Here is a 26,457-nt window from a genome sequence, read left to right as displayed (position 1 = left end):
AGTGTTTCGAATGGAAATGTGAACGTTTATTGGAAACCATTTTTTCCAAGTGACTTTCTCGTTAGTGTTTTGTCTCCCTCTGGGATCTTGAAATTGTATTGCATTTTAATAAGAGCCTTTAATAAGAACTTTTAGTAAGACCCAAACGCTAGTACAAAACAGTATACTATAAAGTTTGAAAAACACTCTAGCAAAAGTGACGAATAATATAAAATATATATTTTAAAAACTTTATTTCTAACTTTGATGCGGCGGTAGGCTAGTCCGGTAGCAGCCTATAAACTGGTCGACGTCAAAACTGTTTACTTAACCAAACGTTTGTGGTTGCTTTGAAATAAATTGAGCGAAGGACCCTAGCCAGTTCCTCGCGACACTACGTAATGTAGACATCGAAAACATCGTTTTTAGTGTCGAAAACTATAACATATTATATTTCATCAGAAATATACACCAGAGCATGTAACATCTTAGGTATGTTTTAGAAAAGTAATGATGTTTTAAAACGCTGTTTTTGAAACAGTGGGATTATTTCTTCCACGGAAAAAGTTTTCCATTTATGGAGTCAGATGCACAAAAAGAGAGACTTCGAGCGCTCTTTCACGCTTGGGATTCTAATCATTCAGGACGAATTGAAAAATGGAAATTCTTAAAAATTTGCTCAGAGCTCCATGTCCAGTCAGCAGATGTAGATGCGCTGTTCTCCAAACTAGACACGGACAATGATGGTACGATAAACTTGACGGAGTTTGTCCACGGATTTGAAAAGGTTTCCAGCTTCATTAGTGAAGACGAAATGAACGACGAGGTGAAAAATGCAGAACCCTTTTCCTTGGCCTGGGAGGACTTCAAAACCCGTCTTGGAGACCAGACGAAATTCATTCCACGGTAAGGATGAGCACGAGAATAAAAGGATTGAAATACACCTGTCACGCTTAAAAATTAATTATTGCCACACATATGGCTCAATTTGAAGATTATTTCATGAAAAAAACACAATATCACAGTATTATCTCACCTCAGGCAATTCTGACAGAGACGTGCTGTGTTAAAAAGGAGTTATTTTTAATTTAATTTTTAATTTTAATAGAAGCGTTTACTTTTACTCCCCCCCCCCTTTTTTTAAAAATAAATTAATCTGTTATAACCCCTATATTTAGTCGACATCTCAGCACTCCCTGTAAACAAATTTTGCTCCAAGGATCCTCCATCTAGAGCTCAAAGAATGACATTTTATACATTTTTTATACTCCAGTCAGTATAAGCAAAAATAATTTACTCATAAAATCCACCTTGAGGATTTTACATGGGTTTATCCATATGGTATTCTGAATTCTGTAGATTTAACTTCTAATTTAGACAGCCAGTGATATTGCTTACACACAATGACAGCACTGATTCTTTTTAAATTCAAAAGCATGTTTTTCAGTGAGGTAGATTTTCTTTTGCTCAGTAGAGATGGGTTTGATGCTGTGGTTACGGTGGTTGTATTGGAATGTGGATTGAATCTTATGACAGAACAAATAAGGATCTCAGAGTCAAAGGCTGAAGGAACAGCGGCACTTCTCTGTACTCCTCTGTACTCTGTATTCACAGCTTCAAAAACACCCTGTGTTGCTACAACATTACATCATTAAAGAGCACAACATGGCCACGAGGTTAATGATGAACTTGTTATTTCATGTAAAGAAAATAGTTTTTATGCTTATTTGTTTGTTGTTTGTCTTCAGGATTCCTTGTTTCTCAGATGCAGTGGTGTAAAAATAAAAACATTGCCCCATTGATTTCTTAAACATTGGTTTTCTCAAAGTGTGCCCAGTGTATTAGTAAAGACTAGTTAACTTTGGGAAGTTTGTGTTTACCGGGATGACTGTAAAATGATCAGTTTTTATGCCATAGTATTCAACTGAGCTGGAGAACTCATATATCAATATATTATTAGTACTCATATATTATCAGGTTAACATCATATATAATCCCAAAATTCCTTGAGAGATTATGCTCAGGCTTTGCTCAGGCACATCATCAGATGTGGCCTCAGCTCCTGAAAATTCCAGGAACCGGAATGCCTTAATCTGTGTCCAGGAAAGTGCCACAGACGCACTGCTGAACTCTTTTATGGGATGTAGGAAGTGGAAAAATGATATCAGGCACCAGTACAAAGTTCATGTAAAGTTTGGTATGTTTGTGATAAAGCAAGCATTCAAGGTTAACTCTTTGCACTGTGAAACACATCTAATACTAAATCTTAAAAGTTTTAAATGGGCTCAGTGTACCTGCTTAATATCTAAATAGATTGTTTATTTTGGTGTAATTTGAAAATTCTTCATGTATTCATCCAACCCTTTTATAGTACTTATTGCTATTAACTCAGGCCTTTCATTAACTTAAGTCAATCAGTCTCAAACAGTGTGTGAATAAAGTGTGAGATTGTAGATGATGTTTCATAATCTTAGCGTTGACTCTGTGTGTGTGTATGTGTGTGTAGGATCGACCAGGTGTCAACTCTGTACCAGAACATCAGCTTGACTGAGGCCAGGATGATTCCTCAGTATGAGAGAGTCATCCTCAATTTCATCAGAGAGATCAAGCTCCAGAACACTGACATGGAGAACATGGCACTGGCTGTGAAAAGGCATGCCTGCACATATCTACAGTACCCACACCGATAGCCAAAGTGTCTTTTACACCATAATGCTAGATGGTGTTCCGAGTACAAGTGCTATTCCTAAACACTCCATTACTACATTACTGCTGCATTGCTATTGTGGCTGCATGTGTTCTGAGTGAAAGATCTGTTGCCATAGGACATATCATGTATCCAGTACCACTACAGTACAGTCAAAGCAGTACTACCACAGTGCTGCCATTTCCAAACACAGCACTACTGTTGCCAAATGCCGTACTACCACAGTACTGCCATTTCCAAACCCGCTACTACCATTGCTAAAACCAGACCTCCCACCCTGCAGAACCTCATTTCAGGGAGGCAGAACTACCACTCCCGTGGGTTTAATGAAACCTGTTAAACTCACAAATGTCTGTGACAGTCATTTAACCCACCGTGGGCAAAGTAAATGTCACTGCTGCAAACAGTGGAGTGAGCAACACTGCTATTACACTGTAGTCTATCTGCCTTTTATATTTTGTTTTTTGGAACACTCAGCCACGGCCCTGAACACTAAACTGAACTGATAGACAATAAAAGAGCAAGAGAGGTTGACTGTACAGCCAGCTCACCAAGAAAACCGACTAATCTACCAATGAGGATACTCACTTTGTCACTCTCTCATTCCGTCTGTCCCTCTCACTTGCTCACTCTCCAAAATAATTGCTTTTTGGGATATTGCTTTTAATTTGTGGGCATCAGGGAGCCATTATAAATATGCGGGAGACTCACAGAACGTCTGGAAGATGTGGGAGGTCCGCTAAACACAGTACTCACACAGTACTACAGTAATACCACATGATTACCATTGCCTAGCACAGTGATAACATGGTACCACATTGTCAAACACCGTACTACCACATTACAACCATCATCGAACAAAGTACTGCCACAGAACTAGCCTTACCAAACACAGTACTACCACTGCACCAACACAGTGCTATCAATGGCAAACACAGTTCTGCTAAACACAGTGCTAACGTAGTACTACCGTTGCCGAGTACACATGGACCCTACTATGCATGCGAATGCTCCACGACACGGTATTAAGCACATCGTGCCGGTTCTGTCTGCAGGTCCCAGGATCAGACCGCCATTCAGCTGAGCGAAATGGAGGAGGAGATGGAGCAACGGGTTCTGGCGGCTGAGAGGAACACTCGCACGCAGGTAAGCACGGGGCAGCCCGCTAGGAGCCTCCACCTGACGGGGCCACACCCACGGCGCACCAAACGGCCTCGGCACCCCGTCGCCCCTACCCATTGCCCTAATACTCCACACCGCAGTCGACAGAAGTGCGTTTATTCTCTGCCGAGAGGGATGGGCGTGTCACGAGTCCCACCTCGGCGGGGCGCTACAAATGTGCATGTACGTAAGCAGCAGCTGTGTGAAGGCACGGTACGAATAATGTAAATGCAGTAAGGTATGTCCTTTACAGCACTGTGTGTGCTGCAAACACTAGAGGCTAATTCCTAAACATCTGGTTCAAATAATGGCTGTAAATCGTATCTTTCAGTTTGTTTTACATTGACATAGCCTGAGCCTCAGGATTACCATAGCAGCAGTGTTTGTTGCATTTCTGTGGATACTGTAAACATAAACGTGTATTCTAATGAGCCTTGACATGTGAGTGTCCTCAACCAGGCCCAACTCTTTGTTTAACTATGCTCACACAAATTTAGGGCTGTGAGCAGTCTCGTGTCTGCTGCCGTCCCTCAACCTGTTCTTAATCTTTAACTTGTGTTCATATCCCATGACCTATCTGGTTATATAACTCCTATTGAATGTACTCAACTGTACAATACCTATGTCGTTTTGTTTGTGCTTGTAACAAGCCTTGCTAGGATCACTAGTGTAAAGCCCTTGTCATCAAGAGATTATTCTCTTTTTTTTCCAGAAATTATAAAATATGACGTCAGACAATCTTTTAAAATCAAAAGGTTTTAAGCACAATGTCATGACTAGGAGGCAGGATAAACAATGGATAGCATAAGATATTTAGATAAATATCTTTTTTATGCAGTGTACGGTTTTGTTTGCTCCAAATCTCCCAATGAAGTGATAATACTGAGACAACTTCTGTCCAATGCTCATATTTTGAAGTTTGCATTTATGTGTTCACCATGTCTTTCACACCTTTTGAGGCCATCCTCTTCAAACTGATCAAACCAAGGAGAAGTAACTCAGATTCTAAGGGCAACTTCTGCCTGGAAAACAGGACATCCTGTCCAGAAACTGCCGTCTTTAAGGGGACAAAGCACTTCTCCTGCCCACAGGTTGGGGTGGTCTTCTTTCTTAGCGTAACGTCTGGTGTCTTCTGGTTCCCTTCAGGAGGGCAGAAAGGCAGAGGCCGCTCTGAGTGATGTGAAGGAGCAGTTCGAGGCACAGCTGAGTGAGCTCCAACAAAAGCTGCATTCTCTTGAGATGGTGAGGTACTCCTTTCCCCACCACAGATGAAGCTGAGCTCAGGACTACAATGCAATAGGGAACCATCATTAGGATTCATCACTGAATGCAGGGGCTAATTTGAATGTAGCAAGCCAGTGCAGTGGGAGTGGTTGAGCCATACTGGAATAATTGGAAAGTGAATGATAGGGTTTGACTAAATTACACTACGACTGATTTAGGCTTGCTAATACTGGGCTACTACACCCAAACACAAAGTGTAATGACAATTATTTTTGACAGTTGGACTGTGTAATGGCAGTAAACTGCATAAGATTCGTTATCGTTATAAATTTCTATAATTAAACCAGAAAACTGCAATAATTATAGGAAGACCGTCATAAACATTTGCTCCTGAAATAATGACAGATAGCCATAAATGAGACCAAATCTGTTTTGGCATAGACTAGCAACTGTAACATTTAAGGTAGAGTTCACATCCAGTCTGCTAACTACTGACCTTTTTTGTTTACAATATCCCAGGATCTCTGTACAGATCAACTGCCATTTGGCATTAAAAGCAGGTAACTGACTGAAGGTTAATCTCTTCCACAGACTGAAGACCAGAACAAGATCACCAGTTTCAAAGAGGAGATTGCAGCAATGAAGCGAAAGAACAATGACCTGACACTGGTATGATAACATCTGCTTTGCAGTCTACAGGAGAGGATATTGGAGTGCGGATTTAGGCTGCCTGATAAGTGAGTTTGGAGTGCAGATTTAGGCTGCCTATTGAGTGTTTGTTATTTTTTCCTTGTCTCAGCAAAATCAGAAGCTGAAGCAGGAGGTGTTGGAGTCTCACACCAGTGTAGCATTCTTGCAGACTGAGCTGGACTCTCTTAAGAGTGACCTAACAGACCAGAGCATCAATTTTGAGAGGTGAGAGTACCTGTTTGTGTGCGAGTTATATGTGTGTGTTTTGGGATTACTGTGCTTCATAATAAAGCAATACTTAAGTCACTGAAACTCTTATGCCATGTGGAAATTACATCAAAGTTTGTGGAATTGTAAGGAGGTTGGTTGTAAGAGTGGCCAAGGGTGTGTTTGTGCGATCCTACGTCTTAGGTAAACTATCCGGGGCTGAAACCAGGGGCAGATGTTTTATTTCTCGGTGTGAGTCACACACACAGACAGTGATCCTTTCTCACCCCGTCTCAGCCTGTGTGGCCACTCCCACAGCTGTTTGCTGTGCTGGCATCATGCGAACAGGATGTCCTGGAGTGACGCTGTTTTTTGTGAATTTTGTGATGTCGTTGCCTAGCAACCGAGTCCAAGTGACAAAATTACCTTTTGAATGTCTTGGCATGTCTTGGCCTATTTTTTGTGTGTCTGTGTATTTGTTACTTGATCGCATTTACAAGTAATAGTAAAATATTAGTTACATAACAGGTGCCAGGGATGTATATATAACATTTAAATTTACATTTTCAGCATTTAGCAGACAATCTTATCCAGAGTGACTTACAAAAGTGCTTTGTTATCTACACATATAATAAGTGGCAATAATAACTCTTATCTTAACAGCATTAGTAATCATGAATTAGTGACACACAGATGAATAGCGATAAAGCACTTTTTGTAAGTGGCTCTGGATAAGAGCATCTGTCAAATGCTGTCAATGTAAATGCAATAAATATTTGTTGTTGTTTGTGCAGAGATGAAGCCCTAATGAGGTGTTTTTCAGAAGAGAGGGACAACCTGATCAGACAGATTGAGATGCTACAGTAAGTCCTGCATGCCTCCCACTGGAACTGGTGATACAGTAAACTGTACTGATACAATAGACTGTATAGTCTGACAATGGTTGTTGAGTGACAGCTACCGGAATAAGTGACAGATATATAAACCTTTTAATTCAGTACTTAGTTCTGGTATAGTTTGAATGTGTGTATCTATTTTATTTGTCGCTCAGGTTAGCAAACAGGAAGCTTCATGACAGTAATGATGGTCTTCGCACATCTCTGGAGAATAGCCAGACCAGAATCAAGAGCCAGGTGTGCATTAATCCTCAATCTCTCCATCCTCAGCTGTTTTAGAGCCACAAAGCTCCATTAAGCAAAAACAAGATGTTTGGTGATGGATTAAGACAGTTGAGGGCACCATCTGAAGTTGAACTGTCTCCTAATCTCACATGGGGACGGGGTTAGAGTAGGGCAGGTTGTTACAGGGGTGTGATTATCTATAAAAAGTGCGAGCATGCCTAACAAGGTGAACTAAAAACCACAAAATTGTCTTTTGTTTACAGAGAGATGGGCTGTCTTCTGGAAATACCATGACTATAAGACAGAGTTTGTGCTCACCATTTTTTAACAGGTGAATCTGGAGCGCAGAGGATCTTGATTTCTGTTTTGTTTTACTTGACAATTAAGAAAATATATGTATATGTATATATAAAACACCATGCAATGCCGAGTTGATATTATAGACATAACATCTGTACTTACACACTTATTAAAAAAAACACGCCCAAGCCTACAACATACATACATACAACACATTTCTATTGTGCTTCTCTGTAGTTCATGTTACTTTTAATGGCCCAAAGCAAGTTTAAAATCACAAATTCATCTTGTTTACTCTGGTTACTGTGTTCCCGTGGCATCATCTATCAGCCATCTCTTCAGCCTTCATGTTTGCGCCTTTGGGCACATCAGTAACTGTCATGTCTACCCTAGGCATCGCACGACCCCCTGCAAGTGGAGCCTTGCGTACACGGATGATGACTTTGTTCCGGAGCAGGGGGCAGAGCATCTGTGCGGGCGGGGCTGCGACTCACTGGCGCTGGCACTGTGCGACCCACTGAGGCGCCGGAGGCACAGCTGTGAGCTGGACAGCCTGCCCGAAAGCGGAGCTGACAGTGGCATGTCCACGCTGTGCTCCAACAGCGGCTACGACTCAGAGCGCGAGGGAGCAGGTCGAAGCGCCGACCACCCCGACGCTGGTCTGTTCGAACACACGTCAGACACAGAGGTGAGAGAAGGGGGGAGGGGCCATTTAAATACACGTTCTGTCAGCAGACAGAAATGTATAAGCCCATCACATTATCCTAAATATTTGGTTTTTTATTAAAACAAATGCAGGGGATCTTAATTACATCTAGTGTGTCTTATACTGATAGCTAATCTGTTATTGAAGATTCCATTTGCTTGGTCAAGATCAGGCTTTTTTAATCCCATCAAAGATATGCAGGAAGAGGCAGAGGTTCAACAGGTATGAACAGGGATGAACATGAGAAAGACAGGGCACCCCCCCCCACCCTCACGACACACACACACACACACACACACACACACACACACACACACACACACACACGAGTCATCGAAGTCATAGAAGCCTCTACATGGTTTTGACATGGGCACACTGAGGGTCAGTCTGTGGTCATCCTCCTGATCTACTGTGTGGACGTTTCCCAGGTTCTGGAGCGGCAGGACAAGGCAGAGTGCGAATCAGACAGTGAGTCGGTTCTAAGCTGGACCGTGTCAAAAACAGATGACGTGAAAGATATCGGCACTTTAGGGAAGAAATGTCTCTCAGCCATCTTCACGACGGTAAGGGTGAACTTTCACTTTTAAATTGTACCACTGAAGTATCAAGCACTACATCTCTTATCTTCATCTAACAGCACTGCACTCTAACAAGAGAAACATACTGGGGTAAATTATTCCTAACCATGAACAAGTTTATTTACACTGTTAAGATTTATTGCACACAGAGGAAATTCAAAGTGTTTCACATAAGAGTTAAATAAGAAATGTATTACTTCCCAAGATCTATCATGTCAGGAGGATCTATCCTGCAAAGAAAAAAGAGATCACGTATATAAATAAAACTATTGAATTAAATGGAAAGATAATGAAATTTAATCAAATTGCATATTAAATAGAACAAATTACAAATAGATGTCAAAAAATCTAAATAAACCAGAAACTAAAAGAAATTAGTGCTAAAAAATTAAAGATTTAAACTGTTGAAATGAAAGATGAAAATAATGACAGAATAACTTAAGAATTAAAGAAGTAAAAGTGCATGGTTGTGCTAAGAATTAAAAGTGAAATGCTAAAGAAAGGCACAAGGAGACAACTTAAAAATGGCTACATTTGGAGCATGTCTAACATAAGGAAGATTTCTGCACTGTTTTGAAGAATAGTAAATAAATGTTGCGTCTTCTTATTTGCGTCCAATTGTAGTCACTACTAGCTGACTGATTGCTAGTGGTCTCTGAGGACTTTTGGGTTTGTATTCTATAAGTAAACCAACGCAGTATTTTCCTCTTAGGCCATTCAGGGTTGTATATATAATTAGAAAAAACTTTAAAATAAATTTTGCAATGATTTAGTAGTTGACTATGTGAAATAAAGTACTATGGTCAAAGAATCACCAACACAGATATGTAGCCGGTATCCATGTTCATATGAATGTAATTCAGGACCTTCATAAAGGCAGACTCAATGCTATTGTGTGTCCAGAAGCTTGATTGCAAGTTGTCATAACAATAATTATCATTAAAGAATTTGCTGAGCAGAATGTAGACAACTGTTTCAATTATCTTACCTATAAATGAGAGATATGAAATAGGTCTATAATTATTTGATATATCTAAATTTCTATTTTAAAGAGAGGTTTAATAACAGACATTTTTATTGATTCAGGAAAGATGCCGCAAAGTTGTGATCCATTCACTTACATCTAAAGTATCTGTAAGTCAAGACTGTACATCGATGATTTTAAATGTTGGACTTAATGTTTAAATGTTGGACTATGACATAGTATTCCTTCTTCTTATTGTGAGGGAGTTCAAATGATCTGTTGTCTGACAGGCTAGTGGTAATGGCCTGTCTGTTTTTTTGGATTTCATCACTGAAGAATATTGCAAATTTATTAAATGTTTAACAGAAACTTGGGCACTCTCTGCACAGGTGTCTTTCTTAACTTTTTTAAAGAGTGGCGGCTTTCTCAGCCTCAATAGAGTGTGGACATTATCGATGTTCTTACTGGTGATGTCAGAGATTTAGGATGGTCTGATTTTTTGTACCTCCAAGTTGTAGCCTTTGAGTCTCTCTTCGTAGGAAGGGAGACTTGGAGTTTAGTGCATCTCCATCTACAATCAGCCTTCCTGCAGTCGCTTTTCTGGGTTTTTTGTATTATGAGGCATCACCAGCAGAGAGCACTACCATGAGGCCGAAGTAAAAAAGTTACAGTCCAAACCTCCCCACCACAGTGACCTCTTATCCTTAGTATGTTTTGTATTTTTCTAGCGGTCTGCCTGGAGAGTTCTATGTGACCAAGGTAACACATATTTACAAACTTCAACATTACAAACACAGGTGCCTTTTTGCAGAAGGAGACTGATGAGCAGTTGGCGCTCAGGCATGCGTCCGACAAGACATACAAGATTGTGCTGGCGGGAGACGCGGCCGTGGGCAAGTCCAGCTTCCTTTTGCGCCTCTGCAAGAACGAGTTCAAGGGCACCACCAGCGCCACGCTCGGTGAGAGCAGCCACATGCCTATCCCTTTATTTTTAACCGGACATAAAATCCCTTTCTGACACAACTGTGTATGTTTTGGCATGTTTATTAAGGGGTTGATTTCCAAATGAAGACACTCGTGGTGGATGGAGTTCCCACAGTTCTACAGCTTTGGGATACAGCGGGTCAGGAGAGGTGAGTGTAACCCTAAAATAATACCCCTAATAAAAAAAATAGTAACCCTATCTCAAAACCCTATATTCTAAACACACAATTATGAAATCTAAGCCTAAATGCTATAATCCAAACCCTCAATAATAAACCCTAACACTTAAACATCAATAATAAACTCTAATGCTAAATCCTGTAATTTAAACCCTTAAGAATTAACCCTAATACTAAACGCCACAACCAGGGCCCTCAATAATAAATTATATTGCTAATCCCTATAACTTAAACCTTCAGGTAAAAAAACTAACTGAAAGGTGTAGCATCATGTTTTTCTTAACGTCACCAGAGGAAAGTGTAAACTGAGGCGGCAGAGCACCAGTGTTTGTGTAAACAGGGTTTTTCCTGGGCGTATTGTGGTCAATGTGTTAGTTTAATGGGTGTTGCAGGAATAGGAATTAGAATTGCGTTTTCAACAGGTTCAGAAGCATCGCCAAGTCCTACTTCAGGCGAGCTGACGGGGTTCTCCTGCTTTATGATGTCACCTGTGAGAAGAGCTTTCTGAATGTGCGCGAGTGGGTTGACATCATAAAGGTATTCCCATTATGTTACAATCTGTGATTTCAGGCCAGTCCACTGGAAATAGCGATGGACCTTAATTTGAACTGAAATTCCCCCACTGTGATTCCAGTTGTACGTTACACAAAGCTCCTGTTGCTTCCAGGATGTTTCCCAGGATGATATTCCCATCATGCTGGTGGGGAACAAGACAGATCTGCGGGAGCGGGTTCACCTGGATGGTATCACCTGTATTCAAACCAGCTACGGAGAGAAGCTGGCCATGGTGAGGGAGATCAGGATTGCATCTCATTAAAAAATTATGGCCCCACTCTGACTCATATGTCAGAGTGAACCAGCTCAGTCAGTTCAGTAACAAGAAATGAATAGCAGAATGTTGGCGAAATGTTTCCCCAGACACGGGCTCACCGTGTCATCCTTGACGTCTCTAACTGCCTGGATTCCATGATTTGTTTTTGGCAGACGTACAGCTCCCTCTTCTGCGAGACGAGTGCCAAGGAGGGGTCGAATGTCATCGAGGCTGTCCTCCATTTAGCACGGTGAGACAGACACAACACCAAGTGGGGAAGGGAGACACAGACAAGGAATATGAGTCCCAACTCCCCCCCAAATGATTAATGAAACCGTGCTCAAGAACTTAAAATTAGTTTAATAAAAGTTACATTAAAATACTAACAATTCAAAGTCTGACTTTTGGACGTGGTATATTCAATCCTCTTGTGTTTCACTTACTTAGCACTAGGGGGCGGCAAATATGCTCAAAGTGCCTCGACTGCAGAGGAGTAAATGGTGACTCCCTTTGAGTATAATGCATTGCTTGTCATGCATTAAGACTTATTTTGGCAGAATTGTCATTTGGAAAAATGTTTTAAGAGAAATTTCCAGCACATTACTTCAGACTTATCCTCTGGGGACATCTTCAGTTTACACTTGGCGTATCTGAGTTCCACTCTGTACACGTCATAGTCGTGCCTTGTCAGATGGTGTCATTTGCTGTGCCACATGAAGTTTCTCATTTTTTCTCCACAGGGAGGTGATTAAAAATGCACACGAGCACACGGAAGCAGCATCACTGGCCAAACTCCCCCGAAGCCACAACAAAAAGCCCTTAAACTGTTGCAAGACGTAATATGTGCGAGAAACAGACCTGTGACACACCAGTTGGTCTCACGCAGGTCCAAGCGGGTATCAGGGTATCGGTGTGACTGCAGACTTCTGGATAAGCTACAAGGTCAAGCACAGTGGAACACACAGTTGCTGTGAATCACTTCTTGCAATTGTTTGCATCCAGCCTTGATCCTCTTCCTTGTCAAAGGTGTTTTCACGTGGACTGTGCAGTTTTGTGTCCTGGAAATGTCAAGACCTAGGCTGTGGGCTGAACCTGTGGCGCACACCTGTGCATGTTCACGTTGCTGTCTCTACCTCTGATTGTATAGCTGTGATGGCCTAGCTTACCCTATAACAGCTTTCTGTTTCACGCGTCTATTAGCTTGTGTCCTAAAGAGCACACTATCAGTAGTAGGGATGCATTTGGGGTTTAGAGCTGGTAAGTGTTCACTGAAGGTTCAGTCAGGTTGGTATACATAGTGCCAATGCTTATGCTTTAATTATTTATCATGTCTCATCTAAGTGAAGAAGCCTCAAGCAGAGTAGTATCACTAAGCTACATTTATATTAATTAACTGGATAATGTGATAGAATGACATGAAATGGTTGCTTGTAAGATTGGAATATATATATATATATATATGCATTTTCTCTCTTTTTGGTCCACATTTTTAATAATAATAATTTAATGATAATATACCTTTGTGCACAGAACCTAAGAGGGTTCACTGACTTTTGTTTCTGTTGCTGTTGTTTATCTGTATGTGTGAGTTTTCTCTTACTGTTCATTCAAACAAATCTACCTGCATTACGAATTAGTCAATAAGCTTCATGTTACACAAAGTGTGAGATGTAGAACTGGTTTCTCAGACTTCGGCTGAACCAGGTTAAGTGTGGGTTAAATGAATGGTCAGTTGGCAAATCACCATTGATATAGCAATTTAGTCCAAAGAGTAGAAAAGTAGTTGATGCTTGATTTAAAAAATTCAGTCCTTCAAGCATTGCAACCTACAGATCCTTCATTATTTCAGTCTCAAACTGACATGTTCAAATGTAGCCACCAGCAGCTGTGAAATGAAATGGCTTATTAACTGTGGGCTGGTACCTGAGAGCCAGCACTTAAAAACACTTTAAACACCATTTCTTTCTAAGTACAGCATACTGCATTCTAACCACCTTTGCACTGAATCGTTCTTAATATAGTTTTATATAGTAATTATAACAACAAAAAACAGTTCTAAGAATTTCAGCACCACCAACTTCAGCATAAGATGACTCAAGGTGCTTCTAAAACGTTGTTTAGAAGGTTCCCTGATCCCTTTCCTTTATGACATATTTAGATTTTGTGCCTTGGTCCTCAATTTCCTTGTGCCAGTCTCAGGTGGACAAATAACCTGACCGTAATGGAATGAACCGTTTCCTAGGGGGAAGACTGTTTCCAGTCTGCGTCAGTTGTGTACTGCCTGCAGATCAAAAATCAGTGAGTGATATGAGATGGGATTTAATGGAGTAGCAACTTCCTGTTCTCAGGGATTAACAAATAGTCATTTACCAAAATGTACATTGGCCATGTACTTCAGGTCAACAAGGTGAAGTCTTTACAAATGAACACCTATTCCTACCTACTCCAGCCTAAATGTATTCATGTCTTCTTATATTCAAACACAATTCTGTTAGTTCAAAACTACCATTAACAGACTACAGATCAGTCATCAGACTTTAAATCTTTAGTTTACTGCCACAACAGCAAACCCCCTTAAACTGGCTAGTATAGTCTTTCCCACATATCCCCTCATTTATTCAAACAAGATAACATGGTAATTTCATTTCTCCAACAACCTCAAACTACAATTTCAAACTTCAGTTTCTAAATATCCACATAATGCTGCTTCACATCTGCTTGTTTTTGCGGAGCGCTGGTTTCATTCTGCCCCATTTTGAATGGGAAACCATTCAGAAGAGTGTGCTCTTCGTCTTCCTCTCAACGGAAAACCATTCAAAGGAGTCTCTTGTTCTTCTTGCCCCACGTCTTTCAATCTGGGTTAATCAAATTTAGTGAACTGAAGCTTACAGTCTATTATTAATCCAAAGAATCCTGTTCATTTTAATTTTTTATCCCAAAAATGATATATGTAGCTTTTCTAAGCAAAAGGCAGCCAATTTAATCATATCTATAATATCCAATCCATAATTCTTGAATTTTACAGGCTAATTTTTAAAGAGCTTTGTCAAATATGTTTATCTTTGTCAGAATTCAGCTTCTTCTGTCCTTTCTTGTACCTTGTAAGACCTACATGCACTAAAAATATAAGGCACTGTTGAATTAAACTTTCAAGTTGATTATGACAATAAAGTAAACGTTTGAAGGTATGTACTGTATGTTTATCTTCCTATGTTTTCCATAGGAACACGGGGTTTACACATACATGCAGAAGGAGACTGATGAGCTGGTGGCACCCAGGCATGTGTCCGACAAGACATATACTTCTTTTGTTCATTTTCTTAGAAATAAACTTTACCCAGGCCACAATACATTCTTCTAAGCAAAAAATCTTCTAAGCAAATTCTCATCAAATCTAAATGTCACACTGACGTATGCATGAGAACTGAATCATAATGAATATACAATAAATATACAGAACTATGTTTTGGATAAGTGTTTGAGGATATTTACATGAAAGTCACATATATAAACTATTGGTTGATTATGTATATTGTAACCATGTAAATGATATAGCCATGAATAAGATACTTAGTTTAACACGATGCATCAATTAGAATATAGGAACAATTTAGTGAAAGGATTTTGACATTTTTATTTGGGAATTTTATTATGGCAGTACTAACATATAAAACAATCTAGAATTTTAACATATAAACAATCAAAATTCACTTTACAAATTTCATAAGGCTTTGGGACCCAGTGTTCCACAGACTGGGTTTTTTTTTCTTGATACTCCCAGAGTTGCATTGTAGAACTGACACAGACTAGTTTTTTTTTAAAGGAAAACAAAACTTTGCTAGCCATGCAAACAAAAAACAGCATTTCACTTCATGAAGCAATACTTTAAAAAAAAGCAACTCTAACAAAAGAAAAATTGCATATACCAGCTTATTCCAAATGTTTTCCAAAGTTGCATATTTTTATTTTTAATCACACTGATTAATTCTGTAATTTTGTGAACGACTAAAGGGAAATAGGCTCGGTCAGACCTGATGTGTCATTGATAGCAAGACTTCTTTATAAATACAAAATGAAATAAAGTCAATGGACATTTTCTTGCTGAGTCTCAATTTACATTTCACCGTAATGACAACTACCTACAGCGACCTGAATCTGAACATTCATTTCACACAACTCAGTCAAAACTGTTTTTACACAATGATACATCCATTCTGAAGAATGTTTATCTTTCAGCATCCAGAAACCTTTATCTAAGAGGACTTAGAGCTTGTAAAATTTCCCTACAAAATAATCAATAGTCTATTTTTAGCAACTTTCCATCAGTTTGCAAAAAAAGAGAGAAGCCTTCAAAGTGGTGACTTAAAGGGACAGTTTTCAGAATTGTGCGTGTAAATGTCTTTATAGATAAATGAAAATTCCTAAATCGTATGTGGCATGGAATGTTCAGTGGTAATGGGAAGTGAAGCCCTGGAACAGGCTCTGATGGGGAAGTGCTTTTCAAGCTTCTTCTTGTGATTCTGTGACAAGCCATGTGAATAGCAGTGACTCTGTAATATGCAACTTGCAAGCCAAATACAAAACAACAAAAACATCACAGGTTATACCTTTAATATATATATATTTAAAAAAATTATATATATATATATATATATATGCATGCTGTGGCTATCATTTAGTTTCCACAAAATGTATGGAATTAAAAATGATTAATTCATGTATTAATTAAATATTAAATAAATAAATGAATATAATTTATTTAAATGTATGCATTTTTTGTTTTTTGTTTTTAATTCTGTAGCAATTGTATTTGGATGATCACTGGCAAGAGAAACTTGTGAAAAGTAAATGGTAGCCACAGCATATAGTTGCTGTTGTACCATTGGTTGTTGCGTTTTGGTGATTTCCTCATTTATAATAAAACAATCACCCAGCACAGATAATTGTGTACAATCAATTCAATAAGGCCAACTAAACATTAGAACATCTCCCAGCTTTACAGACAGTTATCTGGGCTTGTGCAATCATGCAACAGAAGCCAAGGTTACAAAAACAACAAATAATCCAACAAAATCCAGTGTGTAATATTTTTGATCAGAACTACATATCTTTACTATTTTTTAATTTGTCACAATTTGGCTCAAATAGCTTATACTTCATCACACTAAAACAACAGGAAACAACTATACTAATAGCCAAAGTCAATCAACTTGCTGTACACCGCCATACAACTTCTGTTAGTGAGATTCTGACTAGTCACTTATTCACTTATAGGAAAAAAAAGAATAGCTTTTCTTCAATTATGTATGCTAATATCGACATAAGGAAAACTGACTTTACATTACGTGATTACATAGTACTGAGAGTGCTACAGCTACATTATAACCTCTGTTTAAACACAGAACACGGGCGGTTACATTTGCAATTTGACTGAATTTAGCCCTAAGTCTCCTGGCGTCACAGGTCATGGTAAGACACGCGCACACACACACACACACACGCACACACACTCACACACACACTCACTCACTCACTAGCACCAGCACTAACCTGGGATAGTCTACCGTCTGCATTACAATTGGTACTACCATTTTTACACAGCAAGAAGCAGTTTGAAAGGGACCACGATAGGGAGAGCAATGAGATGAAACTGTCGGCAGCGTTGTATCTGAACGATAATGCACTTAATCCATATGCAAGTCTACTGGCTATTACATGTCTACGCATACAAACACATGGCCCTCCACCCTGCAGTCAGAGAAGACAAGTCGAGCTGAGCTGAATTCAGAGCCAAATGAGAGCGACGTCTTATCCCGTCATTATCCAGCCACAGACAGGCTATAATGCCAAGATTCACTTCACTCACATACAAACAGCATGCAAATGCCTAAGTTGATGATTACACAAGGACAAGCACAAGGACACGTCGAGATGAGCATGGTCAAAGACTTTCCTTTTATCTCTCCCCAGAGTATTTACAAAGAGCATGCCATCAACGGTGCAGAACCTAGCAAAGAGACACACATCTAGCAAACCTAAGGTGTGTGGGGACTTTCTGTGAATACATACAGTTACAATGTAGTTGAGGGTATGTATATGACAAGAAGTCAAATCCAACTTGAAAAATGCCATGACACCATCTAGGACTTAAAGTGTGAATTTAAATGTCACATTGATTTATGCACAGGAATATGCTGGACTGAATCACGATGAATATGCAGTATATATGCAGAACTATGTTTTAGGTTATGTTTGAGGTTGTTTACTTTTTTTTTCCACATAAATTGACTACTGGTTATGTATTTTGTGAGCATGAGCTGTAGATGATATGAATAAAATACTTATCTTAACACGATGCATATGTACACATTAAGGTTTGCTGCTTTACAATCCACACTATTCAATCAGTAAGTCTCATGCTTTCCTGAGAATGTCGTTCATTATATAGTTCAGTGATACATGTCATCGGGGGTCTCATGTACAATGGTTTTAAGGAGTTGCATTTCCCTCTTCATAGAAATTAGTTTATTTGCAGTATTTCATTAGCCCTTGTGCTCCCTCCTCCTCTATTGTGAATCCCTACACATTAACTTCTGATCATTTGTTAAATAATTTATATACAATATAATCTAGAATAATGTAACTTGTGTACAATATAATCTTGATTTTTTAAATCTCTCTACACTTCCCTCTTTTAATCACTGCTTTTTAAAATTATTTTTACATTTTTTTATTTTTTACAATTATAGAGTAGAAACCCATTTTTGAAGCATATCATAGCAAATGTTTTAGTCAGTATTAAATACAGTAGATGAGAGAATTTCAGCATAATGTATAGTGATTAGTCTTCAAACTAATTCTACATTTCCCACACAGCTTGACAGTATATGAACTAGCTTTGACTTTATGTAACCTGGTTTTCATCCAGCTGCGCAAACATCCTCTTATTCCCCACCATGCAATATCTGCTTATGACATCAGGTAATCAGAAAAAGTCTTTTTTTTTTTTTTTTTTTATATTGTGCTATTTTGTTTAAGAAAATCCACAGCAAGGCCCCTTAAGGTCATATAGGTTTAATAAAATATTTTACTTTTCTCCCAACACTCCCAACATCTGTTTAAATAAGAAAACACAAGTTTTCTTGCTGAAAAATACCAGTAAAAGTAAGTTTTACATAAAAATGTATAAAATTTTAAAAACAGATTTTAGATCCCAGATCCCACCCTTACGCTCTGATTTTTATTTACATATACAGATGAGGCTGGAGGCTGTGGTTTCATGGATGAAGGTTGGTCTTAGACTTGTGAGAGCTCAAAGCTGTTCTGTAGTCAGACCTGATCATTATATGATGTGACAATGCAAGTAAATGTAGCCAATGAATGGATGTGTGGGATGTGTGCATCTGTTGTGAAAGACAGTAACTAAAGTAAAGCATGAGAAAGTGCATCGTATACTGGATGCATCTTACTGTTGTCTTAGTCTGACCTAGAACATTAATATAATAGGTTACTGACCCTCTAAGTTGGTGAAATCTATTCACATATTTTATTTGCTTCGGTAACTCCCTCCATCTTAGATATCTGAAGCATTATGAGACCCATTTACCTCTGATTTATGCTAATCATAATCAATTTATGCTAATTAATTTATGCTAATCTTAACCAAAAGATTTAAAAACAAACAAACAAACAAAAAAACTTGCAGTTACTGAAATATCTGGCCATACATGGCTTTGCATCCAGTTACAGTTGTGGTTGAATCCAGTCTTGAGGTGCGAGTTAGGAAAAAAGGCATGATGTATGAGCGCGAGCCTTCCATCCTCTTCAGTTCAGCTGATGGAGGGCTGCTAGCCATTAGCCGTTAGATGCCCCCCACAGCCACTCCATCAAGCCCTCAAATTTGCAGACGAACCACCGGCGCAGGGGGCAGTAGTACTCGTAGTGGAACTGCTCGAACTCGGGCGTCTGGCGGATGTCTTGCAGGAAGGAGACGTCCAGGTTCGATTCCAGAAGTAGCAGCAGGAGGGGCAGCAGCACCAGCAGCAGGGCCCCGGCTGCGGTCACCAGGCGGGCGGCGCTGCGGAGGACGGCCCCCAGTCGCCGCCCGCCGTCGGTCGGCTCGTGCTGCACCTGATGGACAGTCTCCTCGACCAATTCCCACTCCCTCTCCCGCCGAAGCTCCGCTTGCACCTCGGGATCAGCGTGGAGCTCCTTGAGCAGGCGACCGGGGCTTTGGAACAGGAAGTCCATGCCACCCTGCCCCTCCTCCACCGGTGTGGGGAGCACGCTGGCGCACGGGTTATACGCTGTGTCAGAGATGGTGAGGGAGCACGCAGTCTCCTCCTCCTCCACGTGTCTCCCCTCCTCCTCCACTCCAGCAGCAGAAGCGGCTGACTCCGCTTCTGCTGTCTCAGTGAAGTTGCCCTCCCTTCCTTCTAGCTCCACCTCCTCTGGCATGAAGGGTGGCTTCAGCGGGCACAGGTGCACCGAGTCTTTCAGGGCCAGGAGACCTAAGGAGGGAAAAGAGCAGATCAGATATGGCTTCTTTGTGTAAATTTGTGAAATCCAGTTGATCTCACGCTTAGATCTGCAAAGTGTTTCTGAGATGAGCAGATGGGAACGTAAAAAATATGTTGCTAACGTGACTCGAGGCTAGTTATTTCAGAACTAATGGAACATATTCATACTTTTTCGAGGTCCTCTGAAGTCCTTTAAAGTACACTGATGACCAAAATGAGGCAATGAGTGCACTTGTAGGTGCACTTAAGAGTGAGTGTGTTTCAAATGTAAGCGTGGAAGAGAGTGGCTTTAGCTTGTACTCTCCGGGTAAGAGCCCAGTCTAAATATAGACCCAGCTGCCTTGTCAGTGTGGATTAAGAAAAGTCTCCTGGCTAAATAGTCCATGACCTATGCACTAGCCAGTGGCCACGCACACACAGGCAAAAACATATATACACTTACACGCACACGCACACACACACATACACACACGCAGCATGATGCCCTATGGACTGTTTACAGTTCCAGTTCTTTTTTTTCAAACATGTTTAATTTGCTTCTTATAATGTGAAAAATCAAACCAGATTAAGACCGTAAAATGACCAGGTACGATTTCACTACAGGTAGAACAGTCTACTTTAAACCAGCTCTTTCACAGCTCAACTGAGGAGAATTTGTCAACCATAACAATAAACTGTAGATTCTTGTGCATTGCTGACTGATGCATAAAATATACAAAGGTCTACTCATCTCTTGATTACATTTTACAACACTATATTAATGTAAAATATCAATAATTATTATATCGACTATATAATATCAAATTGAACATGTATTATTTCACATAGCCCTATGTGAATCTGGAATTCAATATGCTTAATAATTCAGAAATATGAATGGAAACATGGGATCAAGACTGAACTGAACATAAAAATAAACCAGACAATAACGACGAGGTTAAATTACAGTTTATCGGCACCATTAGCTTGTGAACAATACTGGAAATGCATTATTAATCCCACTGAATGTGATCATTCTCATCTAATCGGTCACTACACAGCCTCAAAGAACAGAACAAATGAAAGTATTTAGAGGCGAGAACCTGTCACCATAGTGACACATGCAGGGGGCCATTTAGCCCAGAAGGAGGAGAGAGTGGGCACCGGTGACAGCCCATCAGCGACCGCTGCCGTGGCAACACTTGGAAACAACAAAGAGCAAGTGTGTGGGTGACTTTGGAAAGGAGGTGAATGAAGCAGAGACGACAGCAATCAGAGGTCCCTTAGTCACCTCTGCAGTAAAAGGGAAGAAAATCACCCCCCAGCGTTTTTCTCTCACTCCTTCCTGCTGTATTATACCTGATCCCAGGGAGGTCAGAGGAATGACATAACCTTTAATAAGCACTTGTGTGATCAGAAAAAGGTCACTTGGCCTTTTTTTTTTTCTTCCACTGATCCAAGCCTTTGGTTATAGCGTTCACACATCAAATCAAAAAACAAAAAATTCTGTTCCTGGTAGTACTTGGAATTACAAAAAAACAGTCGTTTTCTGAGCCTAGCTGTGATTTACAATGGCTTTACAATGGCTCATGTAAAGTGTGCCATTCTCCAAGTTCAAAGGTTACAGAGATGACAGAGTAAATTTCGAACGTGACGTGATGCATATTACATCCACGTCTGTCCAAATCTCTAAAAACATAAACACTTATAAGACAAAACATAACACTGTTCTGCAACCAACACATGTAGTAGATATTTGTAAATGGTGATATAGTCATTATCATCATCATCATCATCATCATCATGAACGGGCATTCCCATACCGCTTCCTGAGACCCGTTGCCCATGTCCGAGAAGCCTGACATAGACATCCCGAGCCGTGTGATTGGCCATGCGGAGCTGTAGGTTGTGTCGGGTGGTGATCTTCACTTTACAGCGTATGCCATCCATCCGCTCTGCCTGGCTTTCGCCCAGGGCTGCATCCAAACCGTCATCTACACCCATACTGCCCCCAAGAACCTCATCCACACCCATACCATCTTCCAGAATCTCATCCACACCCACACCATCCTCCAGAACCTCATCCACACCCGCACCACCCTCCACAACCTTGTCCACACCAACACCGCCCTGCAGAACCTCATCCACACCAACACCACCCTGCAGAACCTCATCCACACCCACACTGCCCTCCAGAACCTCATCCACACCCACACCATCCTGCAGAACCTCATCCACACCCACACCATCCTCCAGAACTTCATTCACATCCGCAACACCCTCCACAACCTCGTCCACGCCCAAGGCCCCTTCAAGAACCTTGTCTACACCCACACCAAGAACCATATGCATTCCAAGACTCCCCTTCAGAACCATACTGACACCAAGGCCCCCCTCCAGAAGCTCCCAGCAGCCCTCTGTCTTCTGTCTCCCTGCTTCCTGCACCCCCGGCTCTCCCAGCACCTCCATTCCCTCCCCTGTGACTTCTGCTTGCTTGCTGCTGCTCCCTAAAAAGGGAAGCTCTGCCCTCACGCCTGATATGAACTGACCTTCTGCTGAGCTCCAGGCTGGTTTAATATGGGCTCCCACAATGCCTCTCCAACATGGTTTATCAATGTCACACACACACAGCCTGAACCGCCGGGGTCTGGCCGGCCCTCTCACTTCACTAGATGGCTGACATGTCACCAGTATTAACAAAGACATGGGATCATCCCTAATGCAGGAAGCGCTATTTTTACAACATTAGCCACGGCACACGGCTGCTGGAACCCCAAGAGCCAACTACAGAAGCAAGAAACAGTCAGGGGGATTGCTGCTGAACATTGTACAGGGGCAAACACACACACACACACACACACCATAGGGACACACACACGCACCCATGAACAAACACGCACACATGCACATACATGCACACAAACACACAAACCCGAATAAAGCAGAAATAAAAAATAAAAATAGCTAATATGATCAAAAGCTATAATTAATACTTGGGTCGATCTTGAGTCGTGAGTTTCCCCTTAATGGGACCCAAAGCTTATTATCTTATTGCTTGGGTTGCAGAGGAGATTAACTGAAGTCTGCCAAAGAGAATCCACAAAAACCTGCGTGAACTGCTGTCCCGCAGGGGAAGATGGAGGAGAGAGCTTGGAAATCTCAGAGTCAGAGAAGAGAAGCTCTCGTGTTTATGCAGCCATCGGTCAGGTTCTACACTTTCAGAATGGCACCTCTGAATTGAATCCATGTATTAATGTAGGCATTATCAGTCGACAGGGAGATGAGTTATATATATTTTTAATATGTGTTTAAGGTGCTGTTATATATATATATATATATATATATATATATATATATATATACGTTTTAAGGCAGGTACAAATGTCTGTATCTTGAATTTGACACCAATACCAAAATAATGGAATAAAAAAAAAAACTTTTTAGTTTAAGCCTTTTTAGTTTAAGAACTAAGTAATTTTTAATAACACTAGACATAAAGCATTTTTCTTGACCAGTTTTTAGTTTGTTGACTGAATTTAATAGAATTGGACAGAAGCATGCTAGTTTTGCACCAGAGCTCAGATTGGTTGGCTTCTAGTAAGTTACATAATGCATAACGGATATATGATTTTGTCTGAATTTGGTGTTCGTGTAGTACATTTTTGGCACCAAATTTCTATATCCATTATTGGTTGACACTCAAAAATCTTTTGAAGCGATTACTTTAGTGATGAATGAAATGAATGAAATTCATGACTCAATGAATGAAAATGTTTTTAGCTTACTCCTCAAAAAGAATATATATTGTTAACCCCCTGTCTTCAGGTATCTGTCTATTCAAAATAAAACTTTAAGCTAAATGTAATTAAAGTGCATCAATTCTTGAGAAAGCGTTGAAAATATATGACTGAAGAAAAAACAGCAAAACAGTCTTGAAAGAACAACACTGTGTGTGTGTGTGTGTGTGTGTGTGTATGTGTGTGTGTGTGTGTGTGTGTGTTGGGAGGATAACAGTTTGTGGGGGTGTCTGTGTGTTGGTAGGTCAACAGTGAGTCTGGGTGTGTGCGAGTGTGTGTGTTGGGGGGAATATACTGGTATGGTAGAGATAAGGAGTAATGCATTTGTCAGGATAAGGGTTGTCATGCTTGGAAATCAACATTTGTGCCAAGTCAACTGTTTAATGACCAAAGCTAATAAGTGTCCCACAAACTAAAATTCCATTTCAAGCAATCAGTTCGTAATTTTCTTAATTTTGGCTTGTTTATACAGAATGTGGGGGACGGATCCAATCTGAGAGCAACACATGTGCAAACCCATAAACACTACGCAGCGACTCTCGAATAAACCCTATTTGAAAAGTTATTCATACATAATACACATTAGGTGCTCACATACTATGATGCATTATTTCTTAGTGAACTCAGTTTTTACTACATCCCTGCCACTATTTTCATGTTGAAATGAGCTCTACTGTAGAAGACCAGCAGCGAGAGCGCAAGCGTAATGCCAGTGTGCCCGGGTGGCCAGTGGAGACGCATTAGCGCTGTCTGCATTCACCTGCTCGAGGAGCTCCAAACGAGTGTGTAGCTGCAGCTGCACACACCGTCCAAGCACAGCTCTGTTATGCAGCACTAATTCAGCATCCACGGAGATCACTGCGTTTACGTATTTTTAACCCTGTGATTGGAGACTCCGCGGAGACCAAAAACATCAGCTGCTCAATTTCCAGAGGCCTTGACAACAGATCACCTCACACCTGTCAGCACTGCGCGTGTGTGCCCATGTGTGTTTGTGTGTATATTTGTGTATGCCTGTGCATGCATATAAGTGTGTGTGTGTGTTACCACTGTCTGCTGAGGTGTCCCTGTTTTCCTTGGTGGAGCTCAGCACTGGGAGGAGAGGTTCCATGTTCATTATGAGTTGTTTATGACTGAGGGAGTTGAAGCTTCGGCTCTGACCTAACTGAGACCTGCAGCAGACGCAAAAGCACACAGCACAACTGTCAGAACCAGAGACAACCAAAAAAGACAGAATCAGAAGGAAGGAAAAACAGCATTCATAACAACTGTTCAGCATGCACAAGTGACAGTGCTGTCAGTACTGAGGAAAAGAAAACCCCAAACAACAATGCGTGGTAAGAACAGTTTTAACTGACCTGTGAACAACTGGAGGGTCCCTCTGGATCTTTGAACTGGCTTCAATCACCTCTTTTGCTACACGACCACTAGGAACAATCCAAACATAATATAAAGTTGTTTTGTTTCCTTTTTATATTTAGTGCATATACATTGGGCAGCGGTGCACAGGAATGTACAGTTTGTTGTTATGGGTATCAAAGAGTTGATCCAAAGGAGACCGTCCTACCTGTAACGAAATCTGGTCCCTTTGAAAAATATATTACTGCTGGAGGCAGTCTTAATCTGGCTTGATTTTGCACATCTGTTGGAAGGAAAAATAAACATGTAAATGTAAATGTGCTCCATGATATTCCATAGATTCATTCTGGTGGTGCACGAGTGTCTGTGTGTGTGTGTGCGTGTGTGTGTGTGTGTGTGTGTGTGTGTGTGTGTGTGTGTGTGTGTGTGTATGTGTGAATGAGTGCAAGCCTACAATTAAGGATTTAGGTATTTGTTTGTAAGTATAAGGATGCTGTAATAGCTCAATTAGTCACTCAATTAAGGCCATCACTAAAGTGCCCTTAGGTTGTGGTGGAAATAGTTGTTCTAGTTATAGAAGTACCACCTATACTTGTGTATGTGTGTGTGTGTGTGTGTGTGTGTGTGTGTGTGTACGCGCAGCTGTCAGCACAGTGTTAAGTGTTTATGGCTGTTTCTGTTGGGCACAGTGAGGCATGTTCTCTTGATGGCATTTCAGCCTGTAATTAAAGTGCTTTAATCAGAAATGTGATCCAGCATTCACTCAAATCCCAGAGTAACTAGATATCAGAGGGGGGTGGGGGGTAGAGAAAGATGGATAAAGAGAGAGAGATAGAGAGAGAGAGAAACTGACAGTCTGGACATGTATGGCACGGTTAAGAAAAGGCAGGGTTGCTCACTTGTAAAAGGCCTGATTTTCCACGCCACACTTCCAAAGGTGTTTGCAGGCGGCTGGCGTGGAGGTGTGGAATGTCAAGACCAGCTTCTTCTGTGGGGGGGAGAAGGGTGGCGTTTAAATGTCGGCCCAAGGGTAGGCAGACAGGGAGGGCGGCCGTGGGGCAGTGGAAAGAGACAGGGGGGTGAGATGTGTTTAAGCATGAGAAGGAGTCGGGTCAGTCAATTACACCACGCCGAAATGTGATGAGAGCTACACAAACCGCAGACCAAAGTTTCAGTGAGAGGGAAACAGAAA

At 40.7% G+C, this 26,457-nt stretch overlaps 2 protein-coding genes across 5 annotated transcripts in view; one reads left to right on the top strand and one right to left on the bottom strand.

Moving 5' to 3' along the window:
• The first annotated feature begins 229 nt into the window (after positions 1-229).
• Positions 230-14,799, top strand: rasef (RAS and EF-hand domain containing). The gene is made up of 17 exons (XM_081703799.1): positions 230-885; positions 2,486-2,632; positions 3,742-3,832; positions 4,994-5,089; positions 5,663-5,740; positions 5,871-5,986; positions 6,763-6,831; positions 7,020-7,101; positions 7,353-7,420; positions 7,783-8,077; positions 8,524-8,658; positions 10,449-10,596; positions 10,689-10,770; positions 11,223-11,337; positions 11,468-11,587; positions 11,785-11,861; positions 12,352-14,799. Exons 1-17 carry the CDS (start codon positions 557-559, stop codon positions 12,449-12,451), a joined length of 2,148 nt encoding a protein of 715 aa, XP_081559925.1. The 5' UTR covers positions 230-556; the 3' UTR covers positions 12,452-14,799.
• Positions 14,800-15,220: 421 nt separating this feature from the next.
• Positions 15,221-26,457, bottom strand: part of frmd3 (FERM domain containing 3) — a 29,165-nt gene continuing 17,928 nt past the window's right edge. Inside the window, exons 10-14 of one of the 4 annotated variants that reach the window (XM_027012206.3) lie at positions 26,165-26,253; positions 25,474-25,548; positions 25,265-25,333; positions 24,954-25,078; positions 15,221-20,121 (exon numbers count right to left, since the gene is read on the bottom strand). In XM_027012206.3, the coding sequence (XP_026868007.2) occupies positions 19,466-20,121; positions 24,954-25,078; positions 25,265-25,333; positions 25,474-25,548; positions 26,165-26,253 (1,014 nt within the window). In that variant the 3' untranslated portion in view covers positions 15,221-19,465. Of the gene's footprint in view, positions 20,122-21,932; positions 22,967-24,953; positions 25,079-25,264; positions 25,334-25,473; positions 25,549-26,164; positions 26,254-26,457 lie in introns of those variants that run through there. The other 3 variants (XM_035536163.2, XM_081703154.1, XM_081703155.1) reach the window with 3 other exon arrangements.

This window comes from Electrophorus electricus, chromosome 20 (assembly GCF_041902795.1).
Source record: "Electrophorus electricus isolate QZ-2024a chromosome 20, ASM4190279v1, whole genome shotgun sequence".
NCBI classification, from domain to species: Eukaryota; Metazoa; Chordata; class Actinopteri; order Gymnotiformes; family Gymnotidae; genus Electrophorus; species Electrophorus electricus.
This window is presented reverse-complemented; position numbering and strand designations above follow the sequence as displayed.

Excerpts from the sequence above, each read along its gene's own strand:
- rasef (XM_081703799.1), top strand. The coding sequence starts at position 557 with ATGGAGTCAGATGCACAAAAAGAGAGACTTCGAGCGCTCTTTCACGCT. Across the intron at positions 8,659-10,448 it reads TCTCAGCCATCTTCACGACG|AAGGAGACTGATGAGCAGTT; the intron begins GTAAGGGTGAAC and ends GCCTTTTTGCAG. Across the intron at positions 10,597-10,688 it reads CACCACCAGCGCCACGCTCG|GGGTTGATTTCCAAATGAAG; the intron begins GTGAGAGCAGCC and ends ATGTTTATTAAG.